The sequence below is a fragment of the Choristoneura fumiferana genome, chromosome 28, assembly GCF_025370935.1.
Source record: "Choristoneura fumiferana chromosome 28, NRCan_CFum_1, whole genome shotgun sequence".
NCBI classification, from domain to species: Eukaryota; Metazoa; Arthropoda; class Insecta; order Lepidoptera; family Tortricidae; genus Choristoneura; species Choristoneura fumiferana.
Window position 1 is genome coordinate 2,881,441 of NC_133499.1, and position 20,264 is coordinate 2,901,704.

The 20,264-nt window shown below is 36.3% G+C and overlaps 1 protein-coding gene across 1 annotated transcript; it reads right to left on the reverse strand.

Moving 5' to 3' along the window:
* Positions 1-424: 424 nt before the first annotated feature.
* On the reverse strand, positions 425-13,860 carry LOC141443897 (uncharacterized). The gene is made up of 3 exons (XM_074109274.1): positions 13,647-13,860; positions 2,305-2,493; positions 425-1,703 (listed from the first exon to the last, which is right to left on the reverse strand). The coding sequence occupies exons 1-3, from the start codon at positions 13,756-13,758 to the stop codon at positions 1,558-1,560; spliced, it is 447 nt and encodes a 148-aa protein (XP_073965375.1). The 5' UTR covers positions 13,759-13,860; the 3' UTR covers positions 425-1,557.
* Positions 13,861-20,264: the final 6,404 nt, after the last annotated feature.

Sequence of the window (20,264 nt, forward strand, 5' to 3'; positions counted from 1 at the left end):
CTAGCTTTTGCCCGCGGCTACGCCCCCGTGGAATTCGGTTATCGCGCGCTGTTCCCTCGGGTACTATGCGTTTTTTCGGGATAAAAAGTAGCCTATGTCACTCTCTGGTCCATGAACTATCTCTATGGCAAAAATCACGTCGATCCGTCGCTCCGTTTCGACGTGAAAGACGGACAAACATACAAACACACACACTTTCGCATTTATAATATTAAGTATATGGATTAATATCATGGTTAAGTTACAGAAATACGTTATTTTAACCTCCCTTTAAAGAAGCCTGGCTGCCGGTTACACACTGTATAGGTATTTGCCTGACACTTTGCTGTTACGTTCATGGTATGATACGGTATAATAGGTGAGACCTATAGAAGAATATTTACAAAACATTGTGAAAGTTAGGCACAAAATAAAAAACGTAGAGTAGAAATTTTGTATTTTTTTATTGAATTACTTTTCACTTAAGTTTAGCATCAATATCTCAGACACTTGACAGGTATTCAAATAAAAAAAAAACTTCTAAAAAGACGAGAATAAAAAAAAACTTTGTCAATGAATTTCATTGGACACCCGCTGCGACACAGTTGTTCGTTTTAGTAAATGTATAAAAGACAGGAAATAGGAAGTAGCTTTCGAATTCGTCTATTGTCACTGCGTCAGTGACTGACCATTTCGAACTGCACTATTATTAAGATGAATGACTAATGCTACATTTTTTTATTGCGTCTATTGAATTCATCACAGAAATAAACTACGTTATTAAATTATTCAAAACGCAATCCGATCTTATTATTTTTTGTCAAAACATACAAATTACAATTTGGTATACAATTTTGAGACCAATTCTCCCTACGCAAGGAATTAAATACACCTAAAAATGAAAGTAACAAATCATTAAATCGTATTACTTGCTGACTTTTTTTATTACGTTAAAAACTGAAGTTAAACGAAATTCGAAAATCGAAGTTCGTACGTACCGTCCCGCCGACGCTTATCACAATTTAATACGAGAGTGAGAGGGACGGTACGATACTTCGATTTTCGAATTTCGTAGTAGTCCTGCAGATATTTCTGATAACTACGCCAGACAAAAGCCTTAGGGCCTATTAAGTACGTGGATAAATTAGGCAGTTAGGGAATGACGCATTTATTTCGACTTGTAAGGCCGCACTATTTTTTTTTAATACTGACCTCACATGAGATGGTAAGTAGAAAGAAGACGAAGATGTTAGATCACTGGCTTAACAGTTTTACCCTGGCACTGAATAAGTTGTCATTTAACTACCTAGTTTTTTTTTGTTGAGTTACCTTTTGGGCCAAGGAGACCAGGTCCTTGCTTTTATTTACTTGATTTTAATATTCAAAAATATGAGGCTCTTTATAGGAGACGGTGGCGTGCAATCGAGAATCCATTATGGACTGGGAAGGGAGAGCACCGACAGCGCCAGACTGTCACTTGCTATAAACCCGGCTGCACGTCTCCAAGTCCTTGGAGCTTTTCCAAAAGCCCTATTCAACTAATTGTTACGTTCATTTATGTGCATTGTTTTTTTTTATTTAAGCCTTTGGCTTCTCTTCCTTCTCTTCTTTTTTCTCTTCTTCAGGCGCTGGTGTAGGGAGCTCAGGGTATTCCAACTTGGCACCATCCTCGCAGGTAAAGATTGGGCAACAGCCAGGGAAGGGAGCTGTCTTGTTGGTTTTGTCTGAAAAGAACGAAAAAATATGATCAAAATGCGAGCCTAGTTTGACCTAAGACCTGCAGACACGGGCGTTACCAGGGGAGAACAGGGGAGGGAAATTGTACTTTACAATACAGTGCGAATAATGCGTTCAGAGTAGACGATCAATATCACAATGGATGTGAAGTCTTCTTCGTCACTTGTAGATAGCGCAATAACCAAACCACTGTCTAACTTGCACTTTAGGTCCGCAATCCTCAATTAACTCCAAGATATGAGGTTGCGTATCATTCCTAGGCACCCAAGTACCACCTAACTTATGATTATCTTCATTACTACTAGATAACGCAGTTACCAGTTTCTATCTTGCACTTGGGGTTAGCTAGAGGCAAGGGTCCGCAGTCCTCGATCAGCTCCAAGAGACGAGGCGGCATGTCATTACCAGCCACGCGTGTTTTGCCTAATTTGTAGTTATCTTCATTACTACTAGATGGCGCACTCACCAGCAACTTGCACTTGAGGTCTGCAGCCCTCGATTAGCTCCACAAGACGAGGTTGCGTGTCTTTGCTAGCCACGTGTGTTCTATTTATAGTTACCTTCGTTACTACTAGATGGCGCACTCACCAGTGTCTAACTTGCACTTGGGGTTAGCCAAAGGCAGGGGTCCGCAGTCCTCGACCAGCTCCAAGAGACGGGGTGGCGTGTCTTCGCTGACCACGCAGGTGCTGCGGCCGCAGAACGGAGCCAGGTCCCAGGTGTTGCCAGGCTCGACGGTGGCGCACCGAGTTGACGCGAAGCACATTCCGGGGAAGTCTGGAAAAGAAAGCATGATATAAGTCTCCATGAAGATTGGAAAAGAAAGTCAAGGCTGCTAAAAGCCAAGTGTGGGTTGGACTCTGTGGTTGGACTCACAAATGAAAGAATCAACATAATTGCCTGTATAATTGGCCAAATTCGAAAAATTCAAGTAAGTTGTGTTCTAATCATCCAAGTCGAATTTCATCTACCTCTAGTGATTGAATTGAATCACATTAGGAAGTAATTTTTACTTCAAATCCATTTCGCTATCAACGATTATCATTAGCTATTCACCATTTCCCGAAATATATCGTTGCTTTTTATTTTTCACTACTTTGATTTAGTCGTAAATCGTGCTTGAAATCTATCCACATGACATCTAGCCAATCTTAGCAATACTATTCATGCACATGCACGTATAAAGTTGCATTCGGAGAGATAACATTTCCTCGGCCCGACCACACTCCTACGTTTGAAACTTTCACGCAACTTTCTTGTTCTCTTGTCTTTCTAATTTTATTGTCAAACACGTTGCTATGTTGAAAACTTAATAAGATTCTTCTCTAAATTTAACGTACCTACACATACAAGTAGGTTTTGCTAACTTTTAGTATCAGGATGTACATAAGCATGTAAAATCCCCAAAATCTCAACGTCTAAGTCTAGAAACGTGAAACACGGATGTTCCTCGAACGTCTTAATGAAGACCACAAAGTAATTCTTCAAAATTACGTTAAGGTTACTTTCAAATGGATACTTAGATCTTTTTTACGTGAAAAAAGTTTCCTCGTGGTAGTTCTCAATTATGTATATTGAGACGAGATTTCTAAGACCCTGTCCAGACGGAGCATTTCCCGATCGCGCGTTCCCGAGGTACTAGAGCTACATACACCCCGTCCAGATGCTCTCGCTACGTAGAACCCTCGCGCGGAAAACGCTCCGTCTGGACAAGGTTTTAGAAATCTCGTTTCAAAGTTCAATATACATAATTGAGAACTACCACGAGAAAAGTTTTTTCACGTAAAAATAGATTTATCCATTTTGTGGTCTTCATTAAGCCGTTCAAGAAACATCGCTGCATAATTGCATAATTTCACGTTTCTAGACTTAAACGTTGAGATTTTACATGCTTAAGTACATCCAGATACTAAAAGTTGATATGAAAAATGTAATTTGAATTGGAAGCTTTTTTTGCTGACTGTTCTTTTGGCTGATTTCAAGTCGATGCTATTTGACTGCCATTAACCGTTGAGGAGTTCCGTCCTTCGGAGACGATCCTGGCTATACTGAAAATGGGTCAAATACAATTTTTTACCCAAAAACATTTTACCCAAAAACAACAGCTAGGGCAAGTTAAATAAATGCTTGTAAAAATTAAAAGTTTTAATACACTTTCTCACCAAATATATTCGGTCAGACCAATGACTGACTTGATGACTACAATTCGAGTGCTTCAGCTAAACAATTTCACAAACAACAGCCAGGTTTTAAACTGAGCTACTAACGTGTCTAACACATGGTAACAAACCGTAATAATCTTTTGCTACATATTGCAACACAGATCAGTTCGGTTGGCTACACTCATTCGACACAATAGTCTAGACACGCGTGACCCTGGCCTGATGGCATCTTCGACTAATAAGACTGCAACACCTACAAATGAGTCAGCAAAGAGCTTTGCAAACGCGGCCACGGCATAAAAACTTATAACGAAAGTTTTTTGTTAAAAAATTTCATTTTTCATATTTACAGGCTTTTTCCTGCCTGTACTTTTTGCTGATTATACTTGCACTGTCATTCAAACTACATATTTGTAGGGTAAACCATACAGTAGTTGGCCACGGTACAGTAATTGCCCACTTGAATTCAATCAAAAATGTACAAAGAAAAGTGGTGATAAATCATAACAAATATCGTGCTAATTATAATAATCTAGTCGTTTTTATCATTAAATTATTTGTATTATTTTGTTTCATATAAAAATTCAAGTGGGCAATTGCTGTAACGTGGATTACTGTATGGTTTACCCTACCAAATTTCAAGTCGATTCTATTAACCGTTGAGGAGTTCCGTCCTGTGGAGACTATCTTGGCTGGACCACCAGGATGTCGCTACGCCAAATCTCAAATCGGATTGATACTGGAAGTGGGTCAAATTCAACTTGCAACATTACCCGCACATACTTACATACTTGTAATAAGTATATAGAATTCTGTATGTAGATAGGGACAGACAGACATACAAAGGGGCAGGTGAAACTAAATAAAAGCTTGTAAAAATCAATCCACGTTGCTGAGCATTATGCAAAAGCTTTTGTTGAAATAACTATAAATTTGATCGACTGATAACCTTTTCAGCCATAATATATTTATACCTAATTGGCATCCTATTATGTGTGTGGCAACCGGAACCGGTTGCAATATTTATAATTATCGAATCTGTCCTAGTTTGTGCATAATATATTAGAACAATGGAATATATAGCTTAAGCTTAACATGACTGAATAAGTTTGAATGCTATGTGTGTCTGTCTGTGGCACCGTAGCTCTTAAACGGGTGGTTTTTTTTTCTATTTCAAATCAGGTTTTCTTGCGATGGTTTTTAGTCATGTGTCATCAAAATAGGTTTAGCCATTTTTGAGATATTGAACTATGAAGTGACAAGGTCAGGGGTTTTCCACTTTTTGTTAGTTAAGTTATCCAGGATCATGACTTTCTATGTTCCGTAGTAGTACAAAGAAGCCTTTGATATAGTTTCGATGGCATGCATGTTGCGATAACTTGCAACAACAACAACGACAACAGCTTGTTTCTAAAGCTTTTATTTAACTTGCCCTGTTGTTGTTGTTATTTTATTGGGTCAAATCTTGCAATCTCATTTTGACCAACTTCAAGATTAACTTGAAATTTGGTATATGTATATAACTTACAGTAGGTACAGTCTACAAAAAGTATAATCAGCAAAAAGCTTGTATTCAAATTGAAATTTTCAACAGAAACATACAAGCTTTTATTTAACCTGAAACGTTACGTTTGTGACTTCGAAGGTCGTTGTTTAAATACATTTTTCGCCCACTTTATATGGGCTGCAATGGCAGCCCAGCAGAATGGCACTCCTATTCTTGTAATTAGATGGATTGATAACCTTTCAGGGGGCGTGTGTGGTGGCGTAACACGTTGCAAAACGGATTATCGAGCTGCCCCAGATAGCGATCTAGACACTTTCTCCTTCCGCGGTGCCTTACCGCTTGCGATTTCACTTTCGTTTGTTACCACTCGAGCGTTACCGATCGACTGCTGTTTTAAGCTGATTGGGCTGTATTATGTAAAGCGTTACATTGACCTACGAAAAAAAACTGGCCAAATGCGTGTCGGGCCACGCGCAGTAAAGGATTCCGCTTCGATTAAAAGTTTCGTTTTTTTTAACCCCCGACGCAAAAAGAGTGTTATAAGTTTGACGGCTATGTGAGTCAGTTTGTCTGTCTGTGGCAACGTGAGCTCTCAAACGGGTGAGCCGATTTGAATCCGGTCTTTTTTATTTGAAAGCAGGTTTTCTAGCAATGGTTTTTAAACATGCTTTATCAGTTTCTTTGAAGTGATAAAGTCTGGGGTTTTCCAACTTTTCGTTGGTTAGCTTAGTTCATTAATCATGAATGATAATCATTTAATTACACACAATAAACAAAAATAACAAATTCATTAGAAGAAAAACAAGGATTCTGATCAACTATTATTCATGATCATCATCATCGTCATATCAGCCGTAGGACGTCCATTGTTTGACACTGGCTTCCCCCCCTCCCTTTAACGGCGCAATAAGGTAGTTGTCTTAATAAATATACTTTTAAGTTTTAACCAATTAGTGCTGTAAAATTGTATGAATTAATCGTAATATTGCTTCTAACTGAAATTGTTTCTAATTGAAAGCGTGCCTGTTTGTTTATTACTCTTCTTCTTGACTTGAAATTTACTAAAAAAATTTGATGTCATCGAAGAAAAAAACTTTCGTTAAATATATTTTAACAAGTTTTGATACCAAACTTAAAGTTACCTCCGAAGTAGGGTGATATTCGACTTGAAACATTTGAACTAAGCATACAGATATATGATACCAAATCTTGTAAAATAAAAAACAATATCCTTATTATTCAATTTTGATTGAGCCGTAATATCTAACGCCATTTAGTACGTACATAAATTAATACATACATAGACCGTTCTAGATTCCACCAAGGTCTGAACATTCACTTTAACTGCATAGTAATAAACGAGTAGGCAGTTAAGTCGGTACACTACCGCTTGCTATGCTTTGTTCAGCGCTCATATCACCACATAGTTAATTGTAAATCAGTTCCTAATTATTCAAGGCAGCCAAAAACCAATATTGTTTTAGCAAGCTTTGATATAACGATGTATCTATAAATGGAACGGAATTTTTCAAATTGATTTTCGCCCACTACTTATTGTTCCATTGATACAAAACTTGTCAATTATGCGTAGTTCTGATTAATACATTATAGTAAAGTTCTGTTAAAATATTCATTTTTGATAAGTACAAGACTTCTTTGTGACTGTACCTACTTGTATACCAGATGTCAATGTATACCAGATTTCAAATCAATCCGACCACTGGAAGCGGATTAAAATGAACTTGCAAGACTTGACCCAACAAAAACAACAACAACAACAACAAACAGGGCAAGTTAAATAAAAGCTTGTAATATTATGCAACCGAGCTGACCTGATGATGGACTCGAAAGCTAACCTGACCTAGGCATGTTTGGGCTTGTTAGTGATAATAATAATGTCCCCAACCAATATCTTTTCTTCGAGCGATTGCAAATTCAGTTTACATATTCTTAGGGTTATGTCAGTGACTTTAGTTCTTCGACAAATTTCTGTATTTCAAACTCCTCGTAACTTGCAATGTGTGTTGCATTATAGCAATCGACGGCATAGTAACATAGTGAGTCACAGTCATTATTTAGTTGTCACCGCATAATAAAATCTCTTGTTAGCTCTAAAGGTCACCAGGAACTGTTTTTGCCATTTCACGCCGATTGGTTGCGGTTTAGAAAATGTCAATTGAATGCTAAATGGAATATTTATCTGGTCGCAGATGTAAAATTATTTGTCACTTACATTGATCTGTTGCTAAATGTCAAGATCTTTATTATATGTAATTTCAAACAATAAATAAATTGCAAGTTGATTTCACAAGCTTTTATTTAACTTTGACTTTTTACAAGCTTTTGTTTAAGTTGCTCTGTTGGTTGGTAATTGTAAAAGTTTTTGGGAGAGAATAAGGTTCCGTGCAGAATTAAAATTTTAATACAATTCCTATTGCTGACTATACTTTTGTTGACTGTACTAGCATCGTCATCCAAGTTACGTCTGTGTATGATTAATATTAAGTCAAAATAAGCTCTCGAAATTTGACCCCCGAAAACAAACAGGGCAAGTTAAATAATAAAAGTTTGTAAAATGTGATCAAGCTAGGTCTTATCTGCAGGAAAACGCGTTGTAGATACTTATAAATTTTAATTTCAACGTATCCTAGCTTTCGACGAATAAATCTTAACTATCCTAAAAGATAGCGAGCATTTTCTTTATCAAGTTTTTAAGTGAAGAACCTCTCATTTGGTTTGGATTCCAAATATTCACACAAAAAATTACGTTGACCACTTATTGTTGATAGTTTTGCCAAATATTTTTAAGTAAGTAACGTATTTAAACAACAAGCGGAAAACATTACCCCTCCTTTGCGTCTCGCAGTTGGTTAATTACGGACATACCATTAACATTATACCTCTCAAAAATGTATTGAATCGACATTTTACTTTAAAGGTCAAATTTTATGGTCATAATACCGAGGTCATTGCTTTTCGGACAACCAGTTCAACGATTCCTAAATATGGCTGTATTCAGAAACCTGATCATCCGTTAATATAATCCTAAAACAATATTATGTAGGCATTACCACAGTTAAAAGCCAGTAAATCATCTACAAACAACGCTTTGGGTACCCAGCCAGTATTAAAATTTCACCCGCTCTTACTAATGTAGAGCCGAAAAACCATAAAGTAACATAAATCTGAAGGTAAATTTATCACAATTTATTGTAATTTGTGTGTGAAATTACCAACATGTGCATGTGTGAGCAGCAATAACAACTAGAAACCACCGAAATGCCATTGACAGGAGTTGACACCAGAGGGGGGAAATTGTGGACAGACTATACCTACGCACTAAATTTAAAGAGTGATGGGGATGGGATGAACGAAACGAAATTGGTGCGTTCGTAGGTGTGCAATTCCGCTGCGTTATTTATGTAGATAGATTTCTCTCTTATACATGACATGATTTTATGCTGTAAAATAACACGTCTAGACCTAACGGTCTAAAATTCTATAATTGGCAAAAAACTGGACCATAATTATCATGGGCGAATTGATTTGTGATGATCGGACCAGTGGATTGCATAACGGTTAAACCGCTTCAAAAACGAGCCTGTTTCTACCCCACTGACCAAAAGAAGGTTACGTGTTGCACCGTATTGTTTACAAGCCTTTTAAAAACTTAATTTCATTATTTATTTACTAAAAATCTTGGTAGGTAATAATGATAATCGAAAGGCGCTATCTCAAAAAAACGCTTTTCTGTCATTTACACCATGTGATGCAGAATGTTTTAAGCTACACAATAGTATTAATAACTCAAAAGTGTTTTTTTTAGACAGCGCCTTTTGGCTTAGGGGGGCAGAACAATATTTTGTTAAAAATTACATTTTAATACCTACAATCTTTTTTGTCGACTTTACTTTTATTGTCATCCAACTTACAAATGTGTACCAAATTTTAGCTCAATCCGACCACTGGAAGTGGGTCAAAATGAATTTGCAAGATTTGACTCAACAACAAACAGGGAATTTAAATAAAAGCTTGTAAAAGCTCTAACCTCTTGGTCTAGACAGGACTTTTTGGGTCTTTGGCAGGATGAAGTGACTTACTAGTTTGGCGTTGACTTTACCACGGTATGATAATGAGGACAATCTAGAATCACTGCATTAGCAATTATAAACCGGTTGAATGTTTAACTTACGGTATAACTGCAATGTTAATTATGGAACTCGTTTGATTGGAATTTAATTTGATTAAACGATACAAGACATTTGTATTATTTTGTTTGCACAGAAAACGGGCTTCTCATAGGTATTTTAATATTGGTCTATTAATTTGGAAAGATATACAAACACAGCTTGTTAACGCTTTACAAATTAAACATTTTTACGGAGGGGACACTTGGCTATCTCTAATAGTTTTGGGCTCTTCGGTTTCACATCAAGGCTACCAGACATTTCAGATTTGAAATTCCGTAGTTTTACTAAATTCCTATTACAATTCGCAACAAGTAGATCGTGGTCTTTGTTTACATCATATCCATACAATCTCCTCTTTAGTTATTGGAGTTGAGAATCTCGATGCCCTAGTAGTTACATACACACTCACAGAGAGTGGACTCATACTTTTTATCGCTATTTAGCTATTATTTTGGGACATCACTTCCTACGATAAGAATAGTTCAATTACTCCAGCCAGTGCAATCTTTGTTTAAAAATCACATTGAAATCAAATTCTGTAGTTTTAAATAACCTAACTAACTTCGAAAAGTTGTAAAACATCAGACATTGTCATTTCAAAGTTCAATCAAAAACAGCCAAATTTTAATGAAACGTAGCTAAGAACCTCAATCAAATTAGCTTTCACGTGAAAAAACTGCATCAAAAATGGTCTACTCGTTTGAGAACTATTATGTCCTAAACAGACAAATCGTCACGTTTGACGTTAGTGTCAAACTTATAACACTCCTTTTTTTGGATCGTGGGTTAAAAGAATATGCTTTTACCCAGTGATCCACCAAACTAGACTAGATCGATTGTTTGCCCCAAAGTCCCACAATTTTGCCGTTTTGTCCTTAGAGACGTTTCCAAAATAAATATACAAGAATTGGTCGTGCAAAGGTATCAAAGTAGATTTTTTAATTCTGTTTACTATTGCTAACGGGATGTGTAACAATCACGACGGTCATTAGAACCATGTCACAATAGCGGACGTTGGCAACATTGTTCCGCAACAGGGAACTTCGCTGTCCGATTTCGAATTAGGTACGGTTCTAAAACACTGCCCTGCGTTAGCTGTCAAGTAATAATAATAATAAGTTGCAATTTCAACCTTTTTTGCTAGCTGTATTTTTTTGATCCATACGAAATTTTGATCTTATCATTAGAAATGGGTCACATTTGACTCGCAAGATTGGACCTAAAGAAACATTACAAATTAAAATAACAATTTGTAAATAAGTTTCTGTCAAAAGTTTCTTTTTTCAATACATACTTTTCTGCTGACCTTACTTTTTGTTGACTGTACCTGTGTTGTAATCCAATTTACATATTTATACCAAATTTAATGTCAATCCGACTACTGGAAGTGGGTCAAAACGAACTTGCAAGATTTGACCCAATAAAAAAAATAACGACAACAACAAACGGGGCAAGTAAAATAAAAGCTTGTAATATTACAGGTTAAATAAAAACTTGTACATCATAGATGGATAATGTATAGTACATATTTCACAATAATCCATTCAATTTGTTATGAATATTTAGATGTAAATTATTTATGTCGAAATACAACAGGGATGCGTGTTTCCGTTTGTCAGTCTGTCTTGTTTGCCTCAACAAACACTCATAGCATCCGTCCGTTCTTTAATTACAAATAAATTACGCAAAATTGAATAAGTACTTATATTTGTCATGTTAAACTGCTTATTCATAATAATTAGTAAGTAATTACTAATCCCACTTAATATAATGAATGCTAAAGTTTGTTAGTCTGTTTATTCGTTTGTTTGTTTGTTACCTCTTCACGTCTAAGCCGCTGAACCGATTTAGATGAAATTCGGTATACAGACAGTTTGAGTTTTATACGTAGGATCCCGCGGGATAGCGATAAACGAATTCTACGCATACGGAATACTAATTCTATGAATCGAAATTGATATGTTATAATAATATACAATAAATACAATTGCATCAAACTCATCTTGAGTTCTTCCAAGGTGTTTAGTGCCTAAAAGAAAATAAATTGCAGCATTTGGCACTAAAGCTGTCAAGATTGGCATCAGAGTGACCAAACAAGTCCAATGATTCATGTATGTATCGGGGGCACATCGAAACTGTAGCTTGACCTCGGCCAAGATAGGTATATGTAATCTATAGCATCTACATGATATATTAATTAACATGCTGAAAATGAGAGACACTTTAACAGTCTTATGTAAAGTTTGTTTATGACATTTATTTTCAATTAACTCAATTATTCCAAGAATCTTCCAAGTTTAGGTATATTTTATACCTTAGGCTGCTATTTATTTATTTATTTATTTATTTCACTGTAAAGTCATGTATGTACATTAAAATAGGATGTTACAGTTAGGTACATAAGTCAGTCCATGACGCCCTGCAAGGGCACACAATAATAATTAAAACTAAATTAAATTTAAATTAAATTAAACATTACATTGTATCACATTTACATTGAATTTATATTGATTTGATTATGATTAGATTATGTCACATTGTGGAGTTTTACTCAATATTACTCATAAAGTACTAATAATTCTTAAGCAAACTTAGCCCTTATAGTGTTCCTTGAAAGTTTGATATACCTACTTACTACCATCCTGTTTTTTTTTTTAAATTTCCACCCACCGGTTTAGATGTTAGAGCGCTCGATTTTAATGAAAATTTGCACTTTAAAGTTGAATATTTCGCCAAAAAAAAACACTAAATCGAAAAATCGTTTTAGCAACCCCCAAGTGGTTTTAAAAGACCTATCCAACGATACCCCACACTATAGGGTTGGATGAGAAAAAAAAACACCCCCACTTTTCGTCAATAGGAATTGTAAATTTTATCGGCATAGTTTACTTATATATCTGTGCAAAATTACAGCTTTCTAGCATTGATAGTCCCTGAGCAAAGCCGTGGCTGACATGGCGAAACTATAAGGGTTCCGTTTTTGCCATTTTGGCTCCGGAACCCTAAAAAAGCTCATAAACAGGTGAAACCGTAAGTTTGTTCATTAATTAATTACGAGTATAAATATTAAGTGAATCAGTTAAACTGCAACGGCTCGTTTCAGCACGCGAACTATGTAATAGGTGATTGCTCGTTCAATTATGTCATAAGTGATATGTGCTATACTTTCTTTTGTGGAAAATGAATAGACAATGAATTAAGTAATCTAATTCAACGTTACTAGTACTTACTTGCGTAAATGTTACAAAACAGTATTTTTTTACTTAAAACAAAATTAGTGTTTCGAGTTCAATTATTTATTATTGTTGTTGTTGTTTATGTAACAGTCACTAATAAATGATTTTTCTTCCTTTTTTACTTTTTTAAAATATTTTTTTAACTCACAAAACTTTTATCAAAAATATTTTTAAAACAAAGAGGTTGTAACTGTAACAACATTCTATTTACAACTTCCGTATCTAAGATCGGTTGAATTCAGTTTAAATCCTTTCTCCTTGAATGTGTATGACAGTCACTTTTCTAGAATATTCGCAGCGAGCGTAACTATTTACAGCTGGTACCGTTTACCTACGTCATTTATTTCTGTTTACTTTATTTCTTTTTTTAATTTATGATACTCAATTAAGCAATGCCTAGTTTAATTAGTGCACGCTAAATTGGCAAAAAAAAGATCTGAATTTATTATTTTTTTAGACATGCTTTTTTTACTATACTTTTATTTCTAATCTGTTGTTATTCAATCTATTCTGCAATCTAAGTCTATCCAATCACTGAAAGTGGGTAAAATTCGACTTGCTATGTATATAGTTTTCGTATGAAGACTTACATACTTACGAACATTAATTGCCACCTTTGTTTGTTTATTAAATTAATGGAAACTGTTGTTCTCATTAAAATATTCAAGAATAATTAGTATTTTTTAATCAATACATAGCAAAAATAAATATTTCTAAGTACTCTATATTTTGTCTCAAAGCAACATTACTTTTCACAAAACTTCCCTCTGCTCTTGTCATGTAAAAGCAATTCACACTATCATTCACTCATTCGTTCATTTTAAAAGTGACTGACCTCTTAAAACGTCAGCGGGGATCAGCCGTCTGAAGGTCTTCGGCCTATCCTCCTCCTTTTCTTCCGCGGCAAAAGCCAGGGCAAAGACAGCAACAACGATTAAAACCTTCATCGTGTAACAACACCTTACGAGTGCCGAATTAGAAAAAAAAACAAAACGCGCGCTTTCAAGTGACAGCTCCGCGAACGTCGCGCCAGTCGACTGAGTTCGGAATTCGTTTTTCGCGCGTTTTTAAGCGCTTGGCCAATGGCGGGAGTGAGCGGGCCAAGATGGTCGAGGGACCTCAGGGTTGTGTGTGTCGAAATATGGTTATTGTTGTGGATAGCTAATTTGTGTGTGAAACGGGCTGGATGAGTGGAACGGTTGTGTTCTAGTGAGTAATGTTTTCCGACAAAATGCGATGGCAATACATTACTCACTAGATCTGTATTGCTGTAGTCGTAAAGTTACGAGTATGAACTGTTTTTAACCCCCGACGCAAAAAGACGGGTGTTATAAGTTTGACCACTATGTGTGTCTGTCTGTGGCACCGTAACTCTTAAACCGGTGAACCTATTTGAATGCAGGCAAATTGATAAGTTACTTTGGAGCTCATTCTTATTTAATTTACTATTGTTGTAACCACCAGCTCCTTCACAATTTAATCATTTTAAATTTTTGACATCCTGTTTTATCCACTCCTCACATTAACATCCCTATGTATTAGTTGTATTTGTTACTAATTAACTATTAATCAATGTCATTAAATCTTTTAATTAATTTCATTAGTCCGTTCGGTTTCATTAATCCCTCTTTCATAATTCCGATTAACTTACATAAGATCCATAGTACATCCATAACAAAAACTGCACAAATAGATATTCCTTGAGGAACAAAAAGGGTTTTCAAAGGGTTCCCCTACATTCCCACGGTATATAAAAACAGAAGTAGTAGAAGTTATTATTCTTTCAAAGCGCAGGGTTTGAATCTGACAATTCCATTCGAAGACGACTCCCACGCAGTCGATTATCTGTTTGCGACAAAAAGTCAGTTAAAAATAAGTTTTATTTACACTTTTATTACCATCTTTTTTTGCTGACGACTTTTTGTTGACTGTACTTGTATTGTCACCCAAACTACATTTGAATACCAAATTTCAAGGCGTTGCCATTAACCGTTGAAGAGTTCCGTCCTGTGGAGACGATCCTGGCCAGACTACCAGAATGTCACTATCCGATTATTGTATTGTCACCAGATTTACATAAGTTTACCAAATTTCAAGTCGATCGGACTACTGGAAGTGGGTCAAATTTAACTAATAAATAAATAAATAAACGAACAGGGCAAGTAACGTAAATAAAAGCTTGTAATATAAACGAATACAGAGCTCGTTGTTTAACGGATCGTTAATGGATCTAATTATCCTACTAATATTGTTGAAAAAGCGAAAGTTTGTGAATGAACTAAAAGAATTTCTTTGCTCACCCGCGACCTTTATGATTATGATGATATGATTTTTATTAGGGTTCCGGAGCCAAAATGGCAAAAACGGAACCCTTATAGTTTCGCCATGTCTGTCTATCTGTCTGTCTGTCTGTCCGTCCGCGGCTTTGCTCAAGGACTATCAATGCTAGAAAGCTGTAATTTTGCACGGATATATATGTAAACTATGCCGACAAAATTGTACAATAAAAAATACACAAAAAAAATTGTTTAGGGTACCTCCCATAGACGTAAAGTGGGGGTGATTTTTATTTTCTCATCCAACCCTACAGTGTGGGGTATTGTTGGATAGGTCTTTTAAAACCATTAGGGGTTTGCTACGACGATTTTTCGATTCAGTGATTTGTTTGCGAAATATTCAACTTTAAAACTTTCTCAAGACATGCTGCCCTTAATGATATTATCGGTCGGTCTCTTGCTACGGTCAATGTGCGGGCTATTTTAGAGCCGAGAGGCATTATTTTAGAGGGTTTGTTAAGACGATTTTTCGATTCAGTGATGTGTTTGCGAAATATTTAACTTTAAAGTGATTTTTTGCATTAAAATCGAGCCCCCCCCCCCCCCCCCTCTAAAATCTGAACCGGTGAGTGGAAAAATTTAAATCAGGATGGTATTAAGTACATCAAACTTACAAGGAAAACTTTAACGGCTAAGTTTGCTTGAGAATTATTAGTAGTTTAAGAGTAAATAGCAGCCTAAGGTATAAAATATACCTAAACTTGGAATATTCCGTACAAAATACGAAACCCTTAGAAAAATATTACTTAAATTTTTCGTGATGGCTACGGAACCCTATTTCGGGCGTGTCCGACACGCTCTTGGCCGGTTCAGGCCGACCGACTTCAGGCTGAAAATTGGTAGAAATTTTCATGGTTTTTTGTAGTTGGTTAAATTTTTTATTATAATTTTTTTTTAATTACCTATAAGGTTTTATTTAACTCTCTGACAGTTTATTTTGGTAGAATCTTGCAAGTCAGAATTCATTCAATTCATTGGAATTAAACCAAATAAATAGAAAATCAAAACCGGCCAAGATCGTGTCGGACACGCCCAAGATAGGGTTCCGTAGCCATTACGAAAAAAATCAACTCCATTACGAAAAAAAACAAGTAATATTATGTGCGTTATAACACAATTAAAACACTTACTACAGTCTTAAAATCTATTACCAGAAAAAGAGCGTATCTTCACGGCACTTATGTCCTTTTGTTGAGAAGCGCAGTTTTTCGGCAATAACTCAAAAACTGTATATCCGATCATGTTGAAACCAATTTTCGTTGAAATTATTTATTTATGTTACCTTTCCATATATTTAGGACACACGGTTTACAAGATAGAGGGGGAGGGGACACAATTTTTGCTACTTTGGGAGCGATTATTTCCGGAAATCATCACTTAATCAAAAAAGTTTTTGAGAAACCTTACTATCTTTTCAAAATAGCTGTCGAACTATGTCGAACACGTTGATGAGTTAAAATTTTTTTTTTCAATTTCTGTTACGTGTATGGAGTGCCCCCCCCCCCATAAATATTTATTTTTGTAATTTAACTACAAAACGAAATAGCGGCTTTGACAGCATCTGTACTCCAAATTTGATACATCTTGTCCTACCCGCCATAGAATAAAGTCGTACCAGATATTTTTGCGCGTTTTTTTGTGTCAGATATTTGTAACTGTACAGTTGACGAAAAGTAGCCAGCTAATAAGCAAGCTTAATGAAGCTTGAAAACGAAATGTTTAACAAAAACATATTTTGCATTCATATGCATACGATGACTAATTTCATCGTAAAGTTTCCTTGTGTCCGAAATTTCGCAGAAGCAACAAAACTAGATGTCCTTGCTTTTTGCATAATACATTGCCTGGTGTTTTGTGTGTCACAAACTGTCGACAATGTTTTCGTTAAAGGGAGTATTAATTGTTTGGTTTTATGATTACACAGGCAGTTAAGTTAATTATTGAGATTGAGGTCGTCTTTACCTTAAACTTAATAACCTTATCAACAAAAAGTTGGAAAATTCCCGACTTGGTCACTTCAACGTTCAATATCTCAAAAACGGCTGAACCAATTTTAATGAAACATATTTAAGAACCATCGCTAGAAAACCTGCTTTCTAATTAAAGAACCGCATTCGAATCGGTCCTCCCGTTTAAGAGCTACGGTGACACAGACAGACACACAGACACACATAGCGGTCAAACTTATGACACCCCTCTTTTTGCGTCGGGGGTGAAAAAAAATAAAAAAATAAAAAAATAAAAATAAAATGTTTTTATTTTCAGACAACTAATTTGGTCCATAGCATGTTAGTAACAATAGAAACTTAAGAACTATGTTAGTATATATATCTGCATTGGTATAATTTATTAGACGCAGGAGCAGCGTGCAGCATGTTGAACCTGCCAAGAACAGCACTGTCCTGCCTCTCTGCGACCACCTTTAGGAGACTGTTAGAGCTGCCCCTCATTCTGCGTATCAGTGAAGCGACTTTCTTACGCATAAGCGCATAAAAGTCGTCCACGTGAGCGTCAGCAAACATGCCAGAAGCACTGCAGTAGCGAGGAAGCCCCACCATCATCCTAAACAAATTATTATATAAAAAAAATGCGAACGTTTTCGAGAATATACTATGCGAAAGGACTAATTCACTGCATGATCGTTCGATCGTGACGTAGTTTATTTCTAATCGAATCGAATGCAAGTGAAAGACAACGCGCTCCATCCCGGTTACGCAACGAGCAAGAAGTTTTGCACGATTCAGAGCGGCTACTACGAAATTCTAAAATGGAAGTTCGTATCGTACCGTCCCTCTCACTCTCGTATTAAATAATAGTACCTGGGTGACCGAGCTTTTCTCGGGCTAAAACGCCATAATATTAGGTGCAAAGATATGAAGGTGTTGGCTGAAAAACAGCGCTGTAGTAGGCAGCATATACTTACTGCAGCATAATGCTGAGTCAATCCTTTTCGACATCATCAAATGTTTTTATTTTCTGTAAATTATGTATTATTTTAAGTTTGATGTCGAAATAAAGTTATGTATATGTCTATGTCTATGTCTATAATAAGCGTTTTCCCAGAGATAAGACCGAGCTGGATCGATTTGTCATCTCCGAAAACCCCCACATACCAAATTTCATCGAAACCGTTGCAGCCGTTTCCGAGATCCCCGAAATATATGGATATATATATACTTACATATATACTAGAATAGAGTTTTAAGGTATTAGATAGATTAGATAGATAGATAGATAGATTAGCGTCAGCGGGACGGCAAGATACGAGTACGAAATTCGAATTTTGCACCTCTTAGTAGGGCCTGATTTTTTTTTTACAAGCTTTCGTTTAGTTTCACCTGTCCCGTTGTCTGTTTGTCTATCTGTCTGTAATCAAATCTTGCAAGTTGACCAACTTCCAGTAGTCAGATTGACTTGAAATTTGGAATAATTATGTACAATACAATAATCTAGTAGTGATGGAACTCTTCAACGGCTTTAGCATCGACTTGGAAGTTCGTATGCAAATGTAGTTTGGGTGACAATGCAAGTACAGTCAACAAATAGAACGGTTAATAGCAACGACTTGAAATTTGGTACGCATATGTAGTTTAGATGACAATTAATGTACAGTCAACCAAAATTACCTACAGTCATCAAAAAAAAGCTCTAATCAAAAATTATATTTTTTAACAAAAACGAATATCTGCCAACAACCTAACATGCAACTTGGCGGATAATTTATTTAGAAATATGTAGGTAGGTATTCTGTTCATTTCAGAAACTAAATCTTAAAAAAAGTTTTTTTTTAAATCTAATTCATACAAATGTTTTTGCTGACTGTACTTTTTGTTGATTCTACTTGCAGTGCCATCCCAATCACATTCCCGTACCCCAAGTCAATGTCAATTGTTCTTTCCTGCGGAGAAATCTGGGGGCACGGTAGTGCCCCCGCCAAGTCGAGCAAAACAAAAACAAAGGCACGGCCGTACCATACTTTTCTCGTAGCCATTCAGGCTGTTTTCAACATATTACTAGTAAGGGTTCCTTGTTCATTTTAATGGACATTTAAACAAACATACAGTAGCTCAAAGCAAAACGGGTATCCAACCGGTTTGTCACTGCGAAAACTATTACTTAACAATTAGCTGGTTAATAATTACTGGTTCAAACAACTCCGAGTTCAACGTAACGTGTTGTATCGATGACAGCAAAAACACTAACGTGATTTGCGAACCATTAGCGAAGTGAAGTCATTTACCTCTTAGTTTAGTCACTTTTGGATCCGAGACGTCGTGCTTTACCATAGGCCTTATGAACAGGTCAGGGTTGCTCAGCGAGCTATGGAGAGATTTAGCTCAGCGTTTCTCTACGGGATCGAACCAGAAATGAGGAGATACGTAGAAGAAAGTCACCGAAATAGCCAAGCGCATTTGCTCATGGCAGTGGCAACTGGCAGGCAAGGAGAATAGATGGTCGTTGGGGCCGGAAAGTTCTCGAATGGAGACCCGTGGCAAGCGCAGCGTAGGGCGTCCACCAACGAGATGGCCATGACCTGGTTAAAGCCGCAGGTTCACGTTGAATGCACGCCACTACCAACCGAAGCAACTGTAGATTCATGGAGGATTATGTCTAACAGTGGACGTCCTACGGCTGATATGATGATGATGTACCTGGGTGACCGAGCTTCGCTAGGGCTAAAACTCGGAAACACGTTTTCCCAGTCCCCGAAACCCCCCACGCACCAAATTTGACCGAAATCGTTAGAGAAATCCCCGAAATAAAGATAGGTATACAAGAATTGCTCATTTATAGATATAAAAATTAAACTAGTCCTTTTCCACTAATATTATAAATTCGAAAGCTTACGCTAACAGGGCTGGACGGATTTGAATGAAATTTGGTAAGTAGATAGCTGGACGAGTGGAATAACAGATAGGCTATTTTCTATTCGGATATTCCTACGGGATCGGGATAAAATATTGGAATTTCAACCGCAAATTAGAGATGTAAGATAAAATAAGATAATTTATTCAATAATTTACAGTACAAAATAACAGAAGATACAATGTTTTTAAAAATTCTATGTAACACGTTTGCCTGCACTAGGATATGCACAAGTGTTAATAAAATATTCT